This window comes from Neophocaena asiaeorientalis, unplaced genomic scaffold (genome assembly GCF_003031525.2).
Source record: "Neophocaena asiaeorientalis asiaeorientalis breed wild unplaced genomic scaffold, Neophocaena_asiaeorientalis_V1.1 scaffold325, whole genome shotgun sequence".
Taxonomy (NCBI): Eukaryota; Metazoa; Chordata; class Mammalia; order Artiodactyla; family Phocoenidae; genus Neophocaena; species Neophocaena asiaeorientalis.
Genome location: NW_020172742.1, coordinates 211,126 through 233,843, shown reverse-complemented (window position 1 = coordinate 233,843; position 22,718 = coordinate 211,126). Strand labels below are relative to the sequence as shown.

The 22,718-nt window shown below is 41.5% G+C and overlaps 1 protein-coding gene across 1 annotated transcript in view; it reads right to left on the bottom strand.

The window, feature by feature from the left end:
* GRM7 (glutamate metabotropic receptor 7) overlaps window positions 1-22,718 on the bottom strand; it is a 323,989-nt gene that overhangs the window by 164,661 nt on the left and 136,610 nt on the right. The window contains exon 4 of the mRNA XM_024740677.1: window positions 4,090-5,025. Coding sequence (XP_024596445.1) covers window positions 4,090-5,025 — 936 coding nt within the window. The remainder of the gene's footprint in view (window positions 1-4,089; window positions 5,026-22,718) is intronic.

Below are 22,718 nucleotides of genomic sequence, written 5' to 3'. Positions count from 1 at the left end.
AAAAAATCTTAAAATTTGTATGGAGACACAAAAGACCCCAAATAGCCAAAGCAGTCTTGAGGGAAAAAAATGGACCTGGAGGAATCAGACTTTCTGACTTCAGACTATACTACAAAGCTACAGTAATCAAGACAATATGGTACTAGCACAATAACAAACACATAGATCAATGGAACAAGATAGAAGGACCCGAGATAAACCCACGCACCTACGGTCAAGTAATCTATGACAAAGGACGGAAGGATATGCAATGGAGAAAAGACAGTCTCTTCAATACGTGGTGCTGGGAAAACTCGACAGCTACATGTAAAAGAATGAAATTAGAACACTCCCTAACACCATACACAAAAATAAACTCAAAATGGATTCGAGACCTAAATGTAAGACCAGACACTATAAAACTCTTAGAGGAAAACATAGGAAGAACACTCTTTGACATAAATCACTGCAAGATCTTTTTTGATCCAGCTCCTAGAGTAATGGAAATAAAAACAAAAATAAACAAATGGGACCTAATGAAACTTCAAAGCTTTTGCACAGCAAAGCTGTGCAAATAAACAAGACGAACAGACAACCCTCAGAATGGGAGAAAATATTTGCGAATGAGTCAATGGACAAAGGATTAATCTCCAAAATATATAAACAGCTCATGCAGCTCAATATTAAAGAAACAAACAACCCAATCTAAAAATGGGCAGGAGACCTAAGTAGACATTTCTCCAAAGAAGACATACAGATGGCCAAGAAGCACATGAAAAGCTCCTCAACATCACTAATTATTAGAGAAATGCAAATCAAAACTACAATGGGGCTTCCCTGGTGGCGCAGTGGTTGAGCGTCCGCCTGCCGATGCATGGGAAACGGGTTTGTGCCCCGGTCCGGGAAGATCCCACATGCTGCGGAGCGGCTGGGCCCGTGAGCCATGGCCGCTGAGCCTGTGCATCCGGAGCCTGTGCTCCGCAACGGGAGAGGCCACAACAGTGAGAGGCCCGCGTACCGCAAAAAAAAAAAAAAACACAAAAAACCCCCCACAAAACTACAATGAGGTATCACCTCACACCAGTTAGAATGGGCATCATTAGAAAATCTACAAACAACAAATGCTGGAGAGGGTGTGGAGAAAAGGGAACCCTCTTGCAGTGTTGGTAGGAATGTAAATTGATACAGCCACTATGGAGAACAGTATGGAGGTTCCTTAAAAACTAAAAATAGAATTACCATATATCCAGCAATCCTACTACTGGGCATATACCCAGAGAAAACCATAATTCAAAACGACACATGCACCCCAATGTTCATTGCAGCTCTATTTACAATAGGCAGGTCATGGAAGCAACCTAAATGACCATCAACAGACAAATGGATAAAGAAATTGTGGTACATATACACAATGGAATATTCCTCAGTCATAAAAAGGAACGAAATCGGATCATTTGTGGAGACGTGGATGGATCTAGAGAGTGTCATACAGAGTGAAGTAAGTCAGAAAGAAAAACAAATATCATATATTAATGCATATATGTGGAACCTAGAAAAATGGTACAGATGAACCAGTTTGCAGGGCAGAAGTTGAGACACAAATGTAGAGAACAAACATATGGACACCAAAGGGGGAAAGCCGCGGTGGGTGGGGATGGTGGTGTGCTGACTTGGGCGATTGGGATTGACCTCTATACACTGATGTATATAAAATTGATGACTAATAAGAAAAAAAAAAAAGGATAATAAAAAATTTTTAAAAATTAAAAAAATAAATTCCATGGTTTCATGTACTCTAGCCATATGCCTGGCATGAAGGCACGCGCATTTTCATTCCAAATTCACTGTTCCCAGTTGGCAATTTGGTACCTTTAATTGTGCCAACGTAAAACATCATAATCCACTGAGAGTATACAAAGAGAAATAATGTGCCTTCTAAATTCTGGTATACAAAGCGCACTGCTTGAAGACAGCTTAGTTTTTCCTATAGTCCGGTTCTACCTATGCAATGTTTTCTAGAACAACCAGAATCAGTGAATCCAGCTCCTGAAAACTTGTATCCTTCTCAGGTTTTTAAATGAGTAAATTATACCCCTGGTCTTAACTGACAAGATTCAGAGTCATGACTGGAAACGGCTATAAATGACAAACGAGATGGTAGAGACCTATAATGCCAAATATGCATTACAGCAAGGCTCATCTATAGGACATCTGCAATGATCCCTGCCTTTTATATTCCTCAAGCATAAGTTTACAAGAAAAAGCTCTAATATTTTTATCCTGTTGCATGGGAAATTGTGTTTAATAACAGAATAATGTTTCTCTCCATAGGCTTTGATGATGAACATCAGACCCCACAAAAATGTCCATGATTATCAACTTACTGCCATACACTGCATTTCACTACCCTACCTCATATTTTAATACTCCCTTGCCCCAGGGATAAAGCAATGAAATGAAGTTCAAGTTGGTTTCACAGACAGTAAACATGCATTATGAATTTGAAACATACTTCCGGACACACACTTTGCTCACTGAGCATATGTTCAAGAAGAACTTCCTCTAAGAACTTCCTTTTATGACTAAAACCGTAATCTGGAACCATTCACTGTCCTTGGTTTTAGAATTCCATGTGCTTTCATAAGATATTTGCCTTTTTCATTTTAAACACAGTCCAATCTTATAGCTGCTAAATCAAACCGTTTAGGTAAAAGACACCTTTTCAGTTGGAAAACCAGTCAAAGTCCATTAATCCTTTCTATGATTATAAACAACCGGATTCAACTAATTCCCAGAAGCAGAGATTTGTAAATTTGTAGACATTTCTACTTCAATCCTTGCTCTCCCCACTTAGGGCGCTAAGTCCTTGAATGTTGAAGACACTTCTCCAAAGTGACGCGGTACCAGGCTAGACGCCTGATGTGCTGACTTCTAATCAAGCTGTAACTGTGCTCTCTCTGTAGAGCGTGCCAGTGAGGACTTAAGTCTCAGTTCTGGCTTCAGCTGTACCGACATGCCAGAGCTACCTTCACTGAGTAAAGGTCACCACATCTTCTTAAGATCAACCTATTAGCATTGCCCAGTTTGCATATATACAAAACAATATCCAGGTGAGCACAGATGTATATGAATCACGTTTAGGATCAACACGGTAGCATTGCCTGATTCGCGCACATGTCAGACCTACAGCTACACATGTATTAGTCGCGTTAAGATTCAACATATTAGGACTGCCTAGCTTACAGACTCATAAAAAACATAAAACTCTATATATGGGGAGGGGGAGGTCATGTACACTGAACATAGCTAGGATCAACATTTTAGGGCCCACCAATTTTGAAAACTTTGAACTTTTGCAGCCAGATGACACTTCCCCTGTGACATACCGGCCCTCCCACTGCTGGAGACTTGAGTCTCTGATATCGCTCTGGCTCATTTGAGGCAATCACTGTACATCTAGCTGTAGGGAGCCTATAGACCGGAATGACAACCAAAGGTCTCCTATATCCACCCATTTAGAGATACACGCAGATACAGACATATGTTGTATAGTTCACACACATGATCCAATCCACAGTGAACGCCTACACAGCCACTAGGAAGAGAGAGAGCTGGTCATGACCATCCTTATCCTGGGAAATAACGGACTGTGGCCCTCCCCTCTTATCCCAAGGAAATACATATGAAAGAAGAGGGAGTGGGTAATGAATGAATAGGAAGGTTTAATTTAGACAGATTGGATTATGTTATACTGCATAATCTCTTGCTACATCGCACCACTCTCTAATCAGTTGACTTGAAAAGACTACACCTCTGGTTGGTTTCCAGTGGAATGAATGTATTGGATTGGCCAAAAAGTTCTTTCGGGTTTTGGGTACGACGTCACGGAGACACCTGGACGGACTTTTCGGCCAACCCAATAGCACAGCCCAAGGCAGGTTTTGGACTTCTGTAGCACTGATGCCTATTCACTCAGGATTTGTCTAGTCTTGGGAATACCGTTCTGCATTTTTAAAACCTCTTGCTCTATACAATCGATTTGGCTTCAATATTTTCAAAAAGGAACACATTTTTGAAATGCATTGGTGTGCGGTGTGCATTTTCACTTACCTTTTCCGCCGACTGAGCGGTGCCAAAAAAAATGGGAATGAAGGCAAGCCAGACTATACATGTTGTGTACATGGTGAATCCAATGGGCTTGGCTTCATTAAAATTCTCTGGGACACCCCGAGTCTTGATGGCATACACAGTACATGTGACCATGAGAAGAATGCTATATCCCAAGGAGCAGATAATCTGGAGATCTGTAATGTCACATTTGAGAACTCCCCGGGCCTGCTCAGGGTTCATTGTCTTATGTTCATCATAATCTATGATGATGTTGGGTGGGTCAACACCAAACCAAATGAAAACACCTAGAAGCTGAACTGATATTAAACTAGAAGTGATCGCCAGCTGTGATGTTGGGCTTATGAGTCTGGGAGCTGTCACTGATTTCTTGCCCTGTTCGAATATGCGATAAATCCGATTGGTTTTTGTCAAAAGGGCCGCATAACTGATGCACATACCCAAGCCCAAGAAAACTCTCCGGAAAGAACACACTGCCACATCAGGTTTGGCTATCATCAGGAAAGTGATGATGTAGCAAAGAAAGATGCCCGTCAACAGAACATAGCTCAGTTCCCGCCCAGATGCCCGGACGATGGGAGTGTCATTGTAGCGGATGAAAGTGGCCATGACAAATATAGTGGCGGTGATCCCCAACATGGCGAGGAAGACAGGGATGACGGCCCAGGGGGAGTGCCACTCCAGTTTGATGATGGGGATATCCTGGCAGCCGGTTCGGTTTTCATTGGGTCGCTGGTCGTAGGGGCAATGCTGGCATGTCATCTCATCAAACTGGTACTGGTAGCCATCGCAAGGCTCACAGGTCCAGCAGCAAGGAGTTCCCTTCTGTGTCTTCTTTCTTTGCCCAGGCTTGCATGGCAGTGTACACACTGACGGGGGGATCTCCCGGAGTCCTTTACCCCACTGCATGTCCTCTATCTGCAACAAGAAATAAGAAGGTGCAACAGGTGGATTAGTTAAGAGGAAAGAAAAAGAATAATAACAACAAACAGTAATGATAACAACATGTGAGACTTGACAAGGTAAAGTAACCCCCAGCTGCAGGAGCTACAACCCAGATTCAACCCCACGCCATCTCACTGTCGCATCCTCAGTCTTCACCACTGTAGAGTGTGCCAAACATGCCGGATTGTAAGAATTCCCTGTGGTGGCTATCGGAAGTACAGATTCCCTGTTCCCACCCTAGACCCCCCAAATAAGAATACCCTGAAAAGGAGCCTTTGGATCTTCATTTTCAACAAGTACTCAGAGGATTCTTAGGATTAGATAAAGTCAGAGACGACTGACATGCTCTCTACTGCCGCCTCCTGGGTAATAAGTGCAAATGTCCCAAATTCAGTTAAAAATCTTAAGTAACGTGAAAAGCTATATTCATTTCCCTTATTAGATGCTTTTGTTTTTTTTAATTGTTTTTAAATTATTTTGGATGATATTGCAGTGGTAACCACCTTTTCTAAAATTCTGTAGGCATCACTGTCATTTTCATTGAGAAATTTTGAAGCAAATGAACCTATTCTATTTATCGCAGAGGAGTGATAAGGTTCATTATTGAAAGTTTTAATTGTAGTTAACGAAGCATTTGATAAGAAAGTAATATGGTCTGGAAACCTTTCAAGATGAGCCATGTACCTATTTGGAGATGAAACTTAAACTAAAACACTATATCCTAGAGGAAGATGAACGTGTGCTTGCTTAACTAGAATATTGGCTTTCTGGAAGGGAATTCATAATTAACAGTCTTCTGAGAAATAATGGCATCAGAAACAAAGAAGAACTTTATTACGGGGCTGATATCTCATCTTTTCCAGCACAGCATCTATTCTTCCTTTTTTCCTGATATCATTTCCTCACTTTTTTTTTTTTTTTTCCCCTATGTGCTTTCTGTGAGATGGGATTTACACGGAAACTCCAGGGGTGGCAAGCAAGACCGAGGCTGGGCCAATTAGGATACTGCGTCGTTCTCAAGCTTGAGTACACATTAGAATCACTTGGAGGGGTTTTTACAACCCAGCATGCTGAACCCCACTCTCAGATTTTCTGATTCACTGGGACTAGGATGGGGCTCGAGAGTATGTATTTCTAACAAAATCACAGATGGTGTTGCTGGAGATTCTCTAGCCATCACACTTTGTCAACCACTGATACATTCCAACCTCCTAGCCCCAGAGACTGGGTCAGGGATGGGGTCATTACAGAATGGCACAGCATTTAACTTCACGGCTTTTACAGAGATTACGTCGGATAAAAATCTTTGTTTCTGCTGGATTTGCAGGTTCCAGGATGTAAAGATGCTGGTGCTCATGGCTATAAAGAGGAAGTTATTTCTCAGAGGAAGAAGCCAATATCAAGGAAAGCAGAGTAGAGAATTGAAGAGAAAGATTACTGATAAGCCTGTTGAAGCTCCTGGAAACAGCTCTGCCTGAAGCAGGTTTTCCCTATATTGTGTCATTATGTGACTCAGTAAACTCTGCTATGCTGAAGCACTTGGAATTGCATTTCTCTTACTTGTAACCAAGGGTCCTGAAAAATATACCTAGTAAATGAATAATTTTAGTATCTACGTGTTGCAAAAGATGTACTTAAAAAATACACTAATACATTCCAATGGACAAATCTGGCTGATATTCCCCATATCTAGTTTATCAAATTTTTAAGATATGTGAACAAAAATATAGGTTAGAATGATACTGAAGAGTCTTAACTATTTTTATTGATTGATTGATTTGGCTGCGTTTGGTCTTCGTTGCTGTGTGTGGGCTTTCTCTATGTTCGGGGAGCGGGGGCTACTCTTTGTTGTGGTGTGAGGCTTCTCACTGTGGTGGCTTCTCTTGTTGCAGAACACGGGCTCTACGTGTGCAGGCTTCAGTAGTTGCAGCATGCGGGCTTCAGTAGTTGTGGCACACGGGCTCAGTAGTTGTGGCTCAGAGGCTTAGTTGCTCCGCAGCATGTGGGATCTTCTCGGACCATGAATCAGAACCCGTGTCCCCTGAATTGGCAGGCAGATTCTTAACCACTGCACCCCGAGGGAAGTCCCTGAGCCTTTTTTCAATGCATACTTTTAAGACATAAGGGGGGGAACTAATTTATTGCTCAGTGGAATTTGAATGCTCTGTTAAAACAGGATGCAGTGTATAGCAAGGTGTGCTACTTCCATCAAAACTTGAATGAGAACTACATTCAACATCTGAGTCAAATGTAGTTAACTCTGGGGAAAAGAACGGTTCAAGGATTAAACTTTATAAAATACTATAACCTTCTAGCGATTGAATTTAAACGTTAATCAGAGACCCAAGTATCTTTGGATGACTCCTATGAACTCATCTGCCTGAGCACAAAGCCCAAGTCAGCACTAATAAATCTAACCAGATATAAAACATAATCATTTCTTTCTCAATATCATCATTTTTGCACCAGTAGGTCATTGTCAGCCATCCCAAAGTCATAAAATTAAGGAAATAATTTGTAATAAGAGAGAAAAAGACATGCATTAACTTTATAAACGTCCAATTTCAAGAAGTTGGAACCTAAAACATTGCTATTACTAACACAAATGTTTCAAAATATCAAAGTAAAAGGCCCTACACACGGTTAGTAAGAAAGACTAACAAAAAAAAACTTACAAATAAACATCATTAGCTAAACTTGAGATTGCCTGATTCCAACACGAGTGGGAACTAATATGCCATATGATTAAACTTAAGCTATGGAATAGATGTAGGGTTCATACAAATATAAAAACAAATTATCATTATATGTAATACTTTATAGCCAATTTCCTATGTTGCCAGCTTGCAATCCCCCCTCACCACAAATAAAACGGTCAGCAACGCTGAACAGCTTTTTTTCTCAGCTTAACCAAATGTATACAACAGCTATAACCACAAACATTACATTGACTACTTAATTTGTTTTCAATTTTCATTTAAAGTAGATCTCAACTCAATTTAATTGTATATATTAAAGCAACAAAGTTGCTTCTTGCTCCAAACGAACAGAAGTCTAATTTACTTGCTTTGCCAACAAAAATCATTATTTATTGAAAATATAATTTATGTTCCATAAAGGTACCAACTAACCTCTAAGAGCTCCAGTAAGTGAGAATTTTGTTAAAGTGACACATACGATTTGTGTATATCTTTACCTATCCACACAAATTTAGTGCCTTGTTTCATAAGAAGAAACAGCGAGCTGCAAATGACCAGGGGCACCTATTTTTTTTAAAGAGGGTAACAATTTAGGGTTTTGAAAAATTAACTGTAATGTCAATTGACTTTGTCAAAAGGCTAGAAGGAATGCAAATTTCAAGTTTGTTCTAAACTCTGCAACAAAACTGTTTTATTTAGTTAGCTGGAAAGCCAAAGTTAAATTGCAGAAAGATGTAAAAAATTAATAAACAGAAATCTCAATTAAAGAGTGTCAGGAGAAGGGGGAGATCTCACGCCCTGTGCCCATAGCTGACCCCAACGGGAAGAAGATTCCTCTTCCTTGGCAAGGACTCGACCAATGAAAAGCCATGAACCTTTTACTATTGCCCTCCAACTTCCTTTTCCCCTCTACAAAAGTGCTCTCCTTTCCTTGCTGTGAGCGGTCTTGCATGTGGCTTGCCACGGTTTCAGACCCTGAATTGCAATGCTCTTGGTGATCTCAAATAAACCCATCTTTGCTGGAACAATATATGTCAGTCTATTTATTTCAGGTCAACAAAGATTAGGAAAAAGGCTAGGATGTTTACCATTGTCTTCTTTAGAAGATACAGTTCTAAATTCCCCGATAAGAATGCATTTTCTTCCTGGACATCCCAAGTTTATGGTTATTGGATACTGGATCAGCTCAGTTAGCTGGCTCATGGCAAAGGACTGTTGAGATCTCAGCTCTTGGCAAGAGAATACACCTGTAAAGCTAGTATCATCAATTAACACCATGCATGGCGCATAGATTTTATGGATACGTGAATCAATGGTTTAAAAAAGAGAAAATTAGGTAATCCTGGCCAATGAAAGCAAAAATAAGCCTTTTGTGGAGTCCTAGGAAAGCGTTCTTCACTCTTTAAAGCAGAGACACAGAGAAGAGAGATGCTGTCTTCAGCCTTTGATGTGTGCAAATGTGATAGATGGAGCTGCAGCAGCCATTGTGCCACCACGAAGAGACAAGCTGAAGGAACAAAGCTGATATGCTGAGGATAGTAAAACAAAAACAAAAACAGAATTTGTATCTTTGATGCTCTCAAAGTAACTTTCTAGGCTCGACATGGAGCCACTCCTGTGTGGGGTGCCACGTCAGTAAGCCAAAACTAAGATAACTTCCACATTCCTGTGAACAAGCTTCACTCGAACAGAAATGCAGTACATCTAGTCAGCCAGTCTCCAAAGGCTATGTCAACTCAGGGGCTTCTCACCCCAAAAAGGGCTGACTGTGTGGGCCCAGCCCATCAGATAATTTTTATATGTTCCTTATTCTTTATCCTATGAGAGCTTTCCGCTTTCCACCCCATTTTGCAGTTCTCTGAAAGAAGACTGTCCACAAAATGTTAAATAAAGTGTGTCTGTACTGCCTAAATTGTCTTCTTTAATCATTTATTTTAACAGTGGCATCTTTTTTTTTTTTTTTTTTTTTTTTTGTGGTACGCGGGCCTCTCACTGTTGTGGCCTCTCCCGCTGCGGAGCACAGGCTCCGGACGCGCAGGCTCAGCGGCCATGGCTCACGGGCCCAGCCGCTCCGCGGCATGTGGGATCTTCCCGGACCGGAGCACGAACCCGTGTCCCCTGCAACGGCAGGCGGACTCTCAACCAGTGCGCCACCAGGGAAGCCCCAACAGCGGCATCATTTTGTCAACCAAATGAACCAACACTGGTACCACCCTACCCTGAACTGCGAACATGAAACAATAAACTTCCCTTGGTTAACCAGTACCTCATGGGTAGCCCAGTACTTGCAGTCAAACATTCTAACACACTCTTTCTTATTTCTGCAGCTGGTACGTGAAGGCCTGAGACTATTGGACAGTTCGGCAATAATTCAAGTTCTTGCGTGGGTAGTAGAGAGTTGCAGGAGGAAAGGAACTTGTGCATCACACGTGATCGGATACACTTGTCTTTGTCTCCTGAAAGCACTCAGAAAAGAGGGTGGTAAACACCTGGACTCAAAAAAATCAGCTGTGACTCCACTGCTTCAGGCTCAGAGAGAATGAAAAAGGACCTGTCAGCTAAAGTTCTTTAGCACATGTGTTTGGCAAGGAAAAACTGGGGTCTGGCTCTAGCAGAGAAAGCTATTCCACCGGGGACGTGCAAACCTTATAATCACTGGAATTTTAAAATAAAACCCAATGAGTTGCTGTCTTACTGCCAAATGCAGGAATCAAACAGAGAAGATTTTTATAAACACTGTTCAGTGCATCCATTTTTATCTAGAAGACATTTTCTCTCTGAAGGAAAACTGTGTCACTGCAGGGATATATTTCATTTGCATTTTCCAGCGCACACTCTGTAGAGCGAGCTGGCTGGTGATTTTGTTGCATAATTCTTTGCAACAGCATCATTTTAACTTACTAAAACCTTAATAGAATGAGCTAATTTAACAAGAGCTTTCTTATTAAACACCATTTGTTCATTAAAATATATTTGTCCTGGCTAATTTATGAAAAAATCTTTTCAGGAAAAATGCACAAGAATGCTGAATTTCTAATACTAGAAAAGAACCAGGTTTAGGTTCCGGTGGGGAGTGGGTAAGGTAGAATGGCTTTACAAGGAATTTTGTAGTATCTCAATGTCTTTTTTTTTTTTTTTTTTTAAGCCTCAGCCCCGATTGTTAAATTTTAGGCAGCAGGACTGGACTATAAAACAGAATTTCGGGACTGCTATAAACGCACTTAATTCAAATTCTACTTATTTAAAATTTGGAATTATTTGTACAATTCATCGTGTTTAATATGCTCTAGGAAGAAAATGCCATACACCTTCTTCATTAAACTGTATATAAAAGATTGTACATAAAAGAGTACATAATTGACTAGTTTTTAACTATGGTAGTCCCTGGGCACCCATGGAGGGATTTAGAGCTTCATCTCACTGTAAAGCACCTCGAGGTCCAAGATGTGGACAGCCCTGTACTGCTACTAAGACCTTTTTTTAAAAAAATTTTTACTGAACTATAGTTACAACGTTGTGTTAATTTCTTCTACACAGCAAAGCAACTCAGCTATATGTGTATATATATATATTCTTTTTCATATTCTTTTCCATTATGGTTTGTCACAGGATATTGAATATACTCCCCTGTGCTTACAGTAGGACTTTGTTGTTCACCCATTCTGTATATAAGAGTTTGCCTCTGCTAACCCCAAACTCCCATTCCTTCCCTCCCCTCCCCCCACCCCTTGGCAATCAGAAGTCCGTTCTCCATGTGAGTCTGTTTCTGTTTTACGGATATGTTCATTTGTGTCATATCTTAGATTCCACACATAAGTGATTTCATATGGTATTTGTCTTTCTCTCTCTGACTTAATTCGCTTAGTACGATCATCTCTAAGTCCATCCGTGTTGCTGCAAATGGCATTATTTCATTATTTTTGATGCCTGAGTAATATTTCATTGGAGATATATATATATATATGTATATATGTATATTTATATATATGTATGTATCGAACACATACACACACACACCATCTTCTTTAGCCATTCCTTTGTTCATGGACATTTAGGTTGTTTCCATATCTTGGCTATTGGGAATTGTGCTGCTACGAACACAGGGGTGTATGTATCTTTTCCAATTATAGTTTTGTCTGGGTATATGCCCAGGAGTGGGCTTGCTGGATCATATGGCAGCTCTATTTTTAGTTCTTTAAGGAACCTCCATACTGTTTTCCATGGCGGCTGCACCAATTCACATTCCCAACCACAGTGTAGGAGGGTTCCCTTTTCTCCACACCCTCTCCAGCATTTGTTATTTGTATACTTTTTAATGATGGCCATATGACGGGTGTGAGGTGGAACCTCATTGTAGTTCTGATTTGCATTTCTCTAATACTTAGCGATGTTGTGCATCTTTTCACGTGCCTATTGGCCATCGGTATGTCTGCTCTGAATTAAGACCTGTTTTTGAATTATGCCAGTGGTTCCCAAACTTGACTGCACATTTCAATCGCTTGGGGATCTTCTAAACATTCCAAATAGGCAGCAGGGTGTTTGAAAGCTCCTCTGGTCATATGTAGACAAGTATGGGAAAGAATGAACTAAACTCTCTGAAGGGCTGGAATTTAGGAGAAAATATTTGCTTTGTTTCGAGAACCTATTGACTGCAGGCTTCTGTTCTTGACCTTAGGACGCACTAACTCTCATTAAAAGTCCGAGAAGGTCACCTAAAATGCTCAGTTATACTCTTATGGTTTAATGGGAAAGTATGGCACTGTAGCGGAATTATAAATTTTCACAGTTCAGGAAGGTCTCCGGACTTATATTTCATAATGTCATTCGCTAAACAACTTAAAATGCCTAGAAAGGCTCAGCCCATAAAGCAAACAACTGATGTGAGAGTAAAAGAGTGCTTCTCCTCAAAACAAAGTCTAAAGGAACACAAAATAAATTACATGTCCTTGCAAATATATATTGAATTATACATCAAGAATAGACTTCATTAGTAGTTCTGCCAAAATGATCTGCATTTACTATTTCTTTTTTTGTTTTGTTTATTTATTTATTTTTGGCTGTGTTGGGTCTTCGTTGCTGTGCGCGGGCTTTCTCTAGTTGCGGCGAGCGGGGGCTACTCTTTGTTGAGGTGCACAGGCTTCTCATTGCGGTGGCTTCTCCTGTTGCGGAGCACAGGCTCTAGGTGCACAGGCTTCAGTAGCTGTGGCACGTGGGCTCAGTAGTTGTGGCTTGTGGGCTCTAGAGCACAGGCTCAGTAGTTGTGGTGCACGGGCTTAGTTGCTCCACGGCACGTGGGATCTTCCCGGACCAGGGCTTGAACCCGTGTCCCCTGCATTGGCAGGCAGATTCTTAACCACTGCGCCACCAGGGAAGCCCTGCATTTACTATTTCAATGCTTGCGTTTTCCTTAAGTACAAGGGGAAAGGCGGGTGGTATTTATTAAATCTGCATAATTAAAAGCTCCCAGACCGATCAAACAGTTTGCCCCCAAAGTAATTCTACATTTTTTTCTTTATCACACCTTTTTCTATACCTCTAACTAAAAAAGGATTATCTTTACTTGGCTTCAGATCTTCCTTTTATTTTTTTTTTAATTTTATTTTTTCCAGAAGAATCAGGACAGCCTTCTGGGGAACCTTCGATTTTTCACAATGTTGATGCTTTTTCAAAATTACCATATACTCAGTTGGCCAAACAATACATATCTGCTAGCACTAGTTAGCTAACCCTTCCAGAAACAAAACTGCCAGGAGAGCCATCTCTTTATCATGTGCATGTCACCTACAAATCATCTCTTATTTAGTCCCCGCCTGGGGACACAGTTCCCTAAATGATGCTTACCAATCAAACATCAGGTATTTAATCTTGCTTGAATTATTAAAAACATTTGAAAGTAGTTTTTTAAAGCACGGATTTAAGAATAATTTACAATGTAAACATATTCACATGGATGCCTCAAAAATACCTCAGATAAACTTGTTCAAAACTGAATTCTTGATCTTCACCATGAATTGGCAAACTATGGCCCCCAGTGCGCCAAATCCTGCCCACCACCTGATTTCATAAATAAAGTTTTCCTGGAACATCACCACACTGTTCATTGACATATTGCCTCTAGCCGATTTTAGGCTACACTGGTAGAACTGAGTAGTTGTGAATGCATGGCCCGCAAAACCTAACCTATTTACTATCTGGCCCTTTACAGAAAACACTGGCTGACTCAGAGGCAATGACAAAAGAAGGACAAAGCCCTAGCGCATGGCAGCTTTATCAATCCATAAACCAGAAGCTGTGTCATCTCTGACATCTTCCTTTCCTTTGGTCCCCACCCCTTCCCCCCATATCTAAGTGACCAACAACTTGTGTTGGGTTTCCCTCTTGCAATCACTTACATTAATTATTTTATCCAACAAACTATATATTAAGTAAGGTTACTGGGTGCTGGATCCCGTTTTAATTGTCGGGAGCAAAAGAGACAGAAACGAACGCCTTAGAGAAATGAATCCTCTTTTCTCACCTGTTATCACACCTCCTCTGCAAAAGCTTTCTATGCGATTTCTTCACCTCTCTTTCCTGCTGGCCTTTTCCTAATCCCATCCTTTGCACTAGAGCCAGGAGGAGGCTTTAGCATGGAGATGTGATCACGTCACCTTTTTTCCTTAATTCTTCAGTGGCTTCTTATTGCTCTTTAGCCTCCTAGCTGAGCATCGTCTCAAAGGGACACACACCAGGTGGCTTCTCTCTCCTGGCTCTATGAGTCCCATGAAGCACCCTGCCCCACAGTGGCTTCTGTGCTGTAACTAGCTGTTCGATACCTCTTCCGCTTACCAGACACTTGCTCAAGATGCCCCACCCTCAATGGGTTGGTTCCTCCTTTTATAACCTCTCAAGGATCCCTCCTCAAAGAATTTAACACCATTTGTACTTGTGCAGATATGTGACTCATTAAAATCTGTCTCCCAGCTCCTCTGTAAACCCAGTGATTTCGGAGCTTCCATCCACTTTACTCAATGCTGGAAACCCAGAATCTGAGAGGGGAATCAAGAACACTGGCAGGTGAAAGAGGTGAGAGAAAAGACTGACCACTACTGCAGAAACGATTTTCCCCCGGCCAAAATTGGAGTTTAACTGTAAGTGGAGTTGATCAAAGGATCCATAAGGACTTACGTGAGTCTCATCTATTTGTTGGTCATTTAATACACATCTAAAGAATGGAAGTTTATATGCATGGAATGTCCTTGGCATTTTGAGAGAAGAAAGGGAATTAAATCTGGAGCACTAAGTTGCTAGGTAGTGGAAGCACGAACATAGCTAACACACCATGGGGAGTCAGAACAATCGCCTTCAGCCAAGGACAGAAGTGGATTTCAATAGGTCCCTGACTGTTCTCTGAACATTCTCCTCCGGTAAACTTAGCTACAGCCCAAAATAGAAAGAACACGAGCTAGGAAGTCAGCCTTTCCTGGGTTCAAAGACTGGCTTCGTCACCTCCAGACAGTATGACCCAAGGCGAGTCAACCATGTGAAGCGTGTTTCCCTAGCTTATTTGTTATGAATGAGATGCATTTGTGACAAATGAGACAGCATGTGTAAGGTGTGTGTCTGAGACATCGTAACTGCCTAATTATTAATTTTTACTGGAATATTTTATGCCTTCAGTGATCAACTTAAGTCTAATTAATCCAGGCAAAAACTTAAAGATGGCTATTGTCAGGCCTCCCCTCTCTCTTGAGCTCTGATTCTTCCAGCCACATATTATCAGCAACTAATGCTGTAGTGGCATTTCACACTCTACGTATCTAAAACTAGAAGTACCGCCTTCCTTCCCGTTTTCTAGATCTCTCCACCCACCCTCCAACCTGTCCTGCTATACCAGAGGAGTTAATAACATGAGCCTTGGACTCAGACAGACCTGGGTTCAAATCCTAGCAGAGTGACACTGGCCAAGTCATTTTTTCTTTTGTTTTTAAATTCTTATTGGAGTTGTTTTACAATTTTGCGTTAGTTTCTACTCTACAGCAAAGTGAATCATCCATACGTATACAATATCCCCTCTTTTTTGGATTTCCTTCCCATTTAGGTCACCACAGAGCACTGAGTAGAGTTCCTGCTGCTATACAGTAGATTCTCATTAGTTATCTATCGTGTACATAGTATCAATAGCGTATATACGTCAATCCCCATCTCCCAATTCATCCCATGCTCCCCTTTTCCCCTTGGTATCCAGACGTTTGTTCTCTACGTTTGTGTCTCTATTTCTGCTTTGTAAATAAGATCGACTATACCAATTTTTTCAGATTCCAATATATGCATTAATATATGATATTTGTTTTTCTCTTTCTGACTTACTTCTCTCTGTAGGACAGTCACTAGGTCCATCCACATCTCTACAAATGACCCAATTTTGTTCTTTTTTATGCACGAGTGATATTCCATTGTATATATGCACCACATCTTCTTTATCCATTCTTCTGTTGATGGACATTTAGGTTGTTTCCATGTCCTGGCTATTGTAAATAGTGCTGCAATGAACTTTGGGGTGCATGTGTCTTCTTGAATTATGGTTTTCTCTGGGTATATGCCAGTAGTGGGATTGCTGGGTCACATGGTAACCAAGTCATTTAAGCTCTCTGAACCTTAATATTATTTTTTCAACTGTGAAATGCACATAGCAATGATTACCTCCTAGAATTGAAACTGAGCAGGACCCTGTGGGGCTTCTGGGCACAAAAGCCTTTCTGTGTCCCCTTCCCTGAGTTCCAAAGGGCAGGTTCAAACCGTTGCTAATCAGGGAAGGTCGGGGTTGTGGGGGGGGGGCACGGAGGGGAACGCAGAGACCAGGGAGGAAGGCCAATAAACAATGGTGCAGCCTTGGGGCAGGGTCCTGGTCCCCCTTCAAGGGACACACATAACAATATCTTTGAGCTCTTCTGCAGAACTAAAATCCCCACCAAATGGAAGGTGTTAACTACTTGACGAAGCACTCCTCATATCAGAGAAGGTCACAGTTTGCCCATCATCACCTGATGCCAGGTGGCCCTGGACGCACCCTGATCCTTATCAACAACCCCGCCCCTTGACTATAATGCCCCTCACAAACCCACCCCCCGTTAGGACACACAGTTCTGAGGGCATTAGCCCACTGTGGCCCCCTTTGCCTGGCAAAACAATGAAACTATTCTTTTCTACTTCACCCAAAACTCTGTCTCCAAGAATTAATTCGGTGTCGGGGTACAGAGACCAGATTTGGCTTCAGAATTACTGAGAAAATGAATGTATGTGAAGCGTGTAGTCTGGCCCATAGTAAAAGCTTAATGAGTTTTATCTACTGCAATTATTATTAGTGACTGTACTGTCATCTTTGACGCCTCCTCCACCTTGCTCCCCTCAAAAAATAGCAAAGTTTGTTCCAATCTTCTCCATAAACCTCTTTCCTCTTTGTCCCCAAACACTGCTCTATTAAAGTTACCATTATCCTGTCCTCTCAGTTACTCTCTTTGCTGTCAGTCTTCCCTGTCCGTTCTTATTCCTCTCCTCTGCTTTATTTCTCTACATTGTTAAGTTACTATCCGAAATTAAACATCCGGGTGGTTACTTCTGTGCTCATCTCCCTCCATGTGAAGAGATCACGTTTATGTTGTTTCCTTATGTCCACCCTATGCCTAGGAGATCAGCTCACGGATGCTATTTGTCATGAAGTTGCCAGGGCGGCTTCTTGGAAGGCGAGTGTGGTTCTACGCACCTTCAACAACCTCCAGCCCCACCCATACCCATCTTTCTTCTAGCAAAGGGCACTGCTTGCGCTTCCCTTCAATACCCTGTGGTTCCCTATTTGCATTATTTAGTTTATACTCATCCTTTTAGCTGTCATGCTTTTCCCCTAATTCTGCAACCATTCAAATAACCCAAATCTTCTCTGAAGCCTCCAAGCTGGAAATGCCCTCTCCCCCTGTTGACATCTCTCAGCATTTTATCTGTGCTAGTCTCCTGCCTCTTCTACTTCCACTGGGAAAACTGGGGCTATTATGTATTTGTTTAAATGCCCCACAGAGCCTAAAAGATGGAATGAAACTCGGACAAATTCTATTCCAAGAAAAGACATAAAGGGATACGCCCTTAGGAGAAAATGCCTTCTTTTAGTGCCCGTGAATGCTCCTTATTCTTCCTTTTTGTTTGAGCCTCCCAACTCTGACTTGCTTAAAAATGACAAACTATACAAGCAAGAACAATAGAAGTCCTCATATCTCTGCTACTAAATCTTCTTTTCTAATCCGCGCAGCCATTCATCTTAGGTTTGCACACTCCAGACAACTTGCAAATTGCTTTTCACCCACTCACCTGGGGTGAGTCATGCTCTCTGCCAGGTAAATGGGGAAGAATGCTGATCAGTTAGTTTACCCTCTGAGACAAGAAGAGCTTTTCATTTTCTGTTTTCTTTTCCCTCCTTTCTGTTTTTCTATCCTCAGCCTCCGAATCTCTTGCTTCCCTTTGCTGAACTAGAGGATAGAAATTGTTTTCATCCAGATTACTTAGCATCATTATCCCACATTTCATTCTGATGAATACGAGCCCTGCAACATCATCTTTTGAACACAGAAAACCACGCAGTTCAGTATCACGATGTCAGGGGAGCCACAGTACATATTAGTTTATTAAAAACCCTGAGAAGTAATGCTATTAAGGAGAGATCATGCTTTGATCTAAGACAGTGCTTTCTAATTCTTTGGAGTTCAGAACAAATAATTCTTTCCCCTGTTGTAACATTTATTATCTCAACAATCTGCAGAATCTGTATCCCGCCAGTAACACTGTAGAAAACACTGACATTGGTTAACTAATATTTTGATTGGAATTCTAGCATTGCCTTTCAGATCTTTTCCCTTCCTGGACTAGTGTAACCTGGGGGGTCATGGAAAGTCAGAGAACGCTAGTTCGGTTGTCAACTCTCAGAACACTGCTAGCTGGATCGTCTTGGGCTTCTGTGCGGCTTAATTTTCTCGCCAGTAAAATGGAGTTGTTGGAGAATCAAATCTGATTGCATATATGAGAGTGTGTTAAAGACAGTGATATCCAATTAAAATAGGTATTTTAATTTCTTTCTTCTAACTTTCATTACAAGAAGAATAAGCTCTTATTTCATGCGTTTTTCAGGTTTCTCTTGTACACTGCCTCCATGCCTTTGTTCACGCAGCCTCTACTGACTGGCACATCTTCTCCCCTACTCAGGTTATCAACACTGAGCCAGACATGTCCTCCTTGTGAACACCTGGTGAGCCAAACTAAAAAGCTAACGTCTGTTTTATAGAGAAATGGGTTACTGCTCTCTACAGACTGAGCATAAATCCGTAAGTCTTGTTTCAGAGCACATAATGTCCAGTGATGAGTTGGACAATCATCTCTTTAATAAACACCTCCAAGTTAATCCAAGGAAACAACTCAAATGGTTGGTTTAGCTGGCAGCTCAGAAGATGTGGTGGACGTGATATATTTGGTTAAGCGGTCCTTTGGTACCCTTCAAACAACATTTAATTAGGTAGCCACCTACCGCCCCTGGATTCTGTCCCATGCCCTAAGGAATTTTGCAGAAAGCTGTTGAGATGCATTTGTGTTGACATCTATATCCACAGGTATATAAACAAAATTAGGCTATTTAAGAAGTGGAATATGTATATGTATAACTGATTCACTTTGTTATAAAGCAGAAACTAACACACCATTATAAAGCAATTATACCCCAATAAAGATGTTAAAAAAAAAAAGGAGTGGAGTCTACTGCCTTACACATTTGGAAGTCCACAAAGCTAAGAGAGGAGTGGCCTCTCCAAACAGCACATGCTATGGAATGAATGTCTGTGTTTCCCCGCCCCCTCCAAATTCATATGTTGAAGTCTAATCCCAATTGTGATGGTGGGGAGAAGGGGCCTGTGGGAGGTGATTAGTTTTTAAGAGTGGAGCCCTCATGAGCAGGATTAATGCCCTTAGAAAGGGACTCCGGAGAACTCCCTCACCAATTAGGATACAGTGAAAACGTGGCCATCTTACAAACCAGGTAGCAGGCTTCACCAGACACCGAATCTGCTGGTGTCTTGATTTTGGACTTTTGAGGCTCCAGAGCTGTGAGAAATCAATTCCTGTTGTAATAAGCCACACAGCCTATCATTGCATTGGGTAGTAACAGCCTGAATGGTCTAAGACAGCCTATTTGTTTATTTTTACACTGAGAAGCTAGGTTATCTTAGGAAGGTGAGACAAATTAAGTGTTTATTTCATTCAGCTTATATTTCCAGGACCGCTGGAAGACAAGGGAGATGAAAAGCGCTTTTTCATCAAGAAAAGTGCACACAGTCTACAGGGACTATGCTGGTCAGGAAGGACTTTTTACGCCAAGATTCTGAAGTAGATGTAGGTTGGCTTTCGTTACACCAACCTTCTCACATCCTCTTGTATTTCTCCCGTCTCACAATTCAAAGGCCATTTACTGAGCAGTTCCTGTGTTCCGTGCACTGCATTAAGCAATGGCTATACAGATAAGATAAACGATTATTTCCTCTCCCTCTAGAGGATCCTGGTGTCATGGTAGAAATATGCATGTAAACTCAGTAAAATTCAATAGGATTCAAAATACAACTGTGGACCAAATGGTCCTTAAGCTGTCTTTTCTAGAATATTGGAGCAGAGTCTCTGAGGGTGATTAAGTGTTCTTTAGTGAGAGTAGATGGGGAAAAAACATTCAGGAAGAGTGAAAAGCTTAAGGAAATCCAAGAAAGCGCGAAAGCACTTGATTCAAGGATGGCAATGAGGATGAGGGGCTGTAAGTAGTTTAAGGTGAGTGCAAGGAAGGAATAAAGAAGATAACGTTAGAGATACAGGTAGGTGCCACTCATGGAATATCAGTTTGCTCATTTTTGATTCAACAACCATTTCTCGGCCACCCAATGTACCAGGTGATATTCATTAGGATACAACTGTTCAACGGGTTGGGTAAGACTTCTGATCTCAAGGAGCTCAGAATTACTGGGACAGCTGAAGCAACAGTACAACAAATTAATAAACTATATATTGTAACAGGTGTCGAGCAGGAATGCAAATGCAAGGGCAACACCAGGGCATCTACTTTAAAAAGAAGATGAGAGAGGCAGAAAAGGTGACTTTTAAGCTGTGACCTGAACGGTGAGGAGACATGCATGGGAAGTAACAGGGCAGGTGCAAAGGCACTGAGGCAGGGAAGACCCGGTATGTTAGAACAGTGCTTCTCAAACTTGAATGTGCCAACAAATCCCCAGGACATCTTGTTAAAATGCAGATTCTGATTTAGTCAGCCTCGGTGGGGAGGGTGGACTTGAGATTCTGCATTTTTAACAAGCTCCCAGGTGATGATGCAGGTCTGGGGACCACATTTTAAGAGGAAAGTGCTGGAGGAACAAAATGTCAGAGGGTTTGTCCAGAGCTTTGTGGTGAGGGTGGAGAGGAAGAAATCCCATTGGGAAGGATACGGTTGGCAGCAGGCCTACAGTTCATCTCCTACTTTACTTGGGGTGGGAGGAGGGTGAATGAGGGAGGACCTTCCAGAAATATAGAAGAAAGGTTGCTTGGTCAAATTTCCTTTTGCTGGGACTTCCCTGGTGGTCCAGTGGCTAAGACTCCACGCTCCTAATGCAGGGGACCCAGGTTCCATCCCTGGTCAGGGAACTAGATCCCTTATGCTGCAACTAAAGATCCCCCATGCAGCAGCAGAGATCCCGAGTGCCAACTAAGACCCGTTGCAGCCAAATAAATATTAAAAATAAATACAAAAAAACACAAATTTCCTTTTGCTAACAATAGACCTCCTGGTGGACAAACAAATGTGTATCCTAGCTTGAGATTTTGTATCTGTGGAATGCTTTAGTGGGATGTACCTAGTCTGTCTGGAAGGGATTTGATAAACAGACTTGGAGTCTATCAATTTATAGGGTATGATTCCCAGAAAAACATCATGAAGCTGTGTACCTAAGTTAAAAATAATGATGCGTCACGGCCAAAACAGTTCTTACTTTTGTACATAGACACATACATTACTTCAAGATTTAACTTATCACTCTGGGCCAAAGTGTGACCTTAGGCAAGAGAGGACCTGAGGAATAATATTGGTACTTCCAGACCTCTGCCGACTTTGCCTGTGTCTCACAGTTATTTGTAACTCTGAAATTAGGAGTAAAACCTGTGACTGGGTGTTAAGGAGTCAATAGTGTCCTCCCCAAATTCATATGTTGAAGTTCTAACCCGGCCCTCACCCTCAGAGTGACTGTTTGGAGACAGAGACTTACAGGAGATTATTAAGGTCAAAAGAGGTCATAAGGGTGGGGCCCTAATCTGACAGGACCAGCATCCTCATAAGAAGTGAAGAGTCAGCAGGAATATGTGTTCAAAGAAGAAGGGCCATGTGAGGACACAGCAAGAAGGTGGCGTCTACAAGCCAGGAAGGAGGGGGTCTCACCAGAGACCCTTTTCTTTTCATTTCTGAATACCGGGTCCGTATTTTTACTTCCAAACCTCTTGAGACCTAAAACTTCACCAGAAAAAGTTTTATTTAGCTACAACCTATCAGAAAAGCCTTTCATTTGTCAATAGTACAATTTTTATTATTGAACATTCACTCTATACCAGGTATTGAATATACTCTATCCCTAAGCCTCATTAACAATCATGCAAGGTAAGAATTATTCCTTGTACCCCGTGAATAAGAAAATTTTGGCTCAGGTATTTTTTTTTTTACAAATTCATTTATTTATTTTGTTATTACTTCTTTGGTTGTGCCAGGTCTTAGCTGCAGCAGGCGGGCTCCTCGGCTCACGGTCTCCTTAGTTGTGGCACATGGGCTCCTTAATGGCATCTCAAGGGCTCCTTAGTTGTGGCTTGCCGGCTCCTTTAGTTGCAGCACGTGGGCTCCTTAGCTGCGGCATGTGAACTCTTAGTTGCGGCATGCAT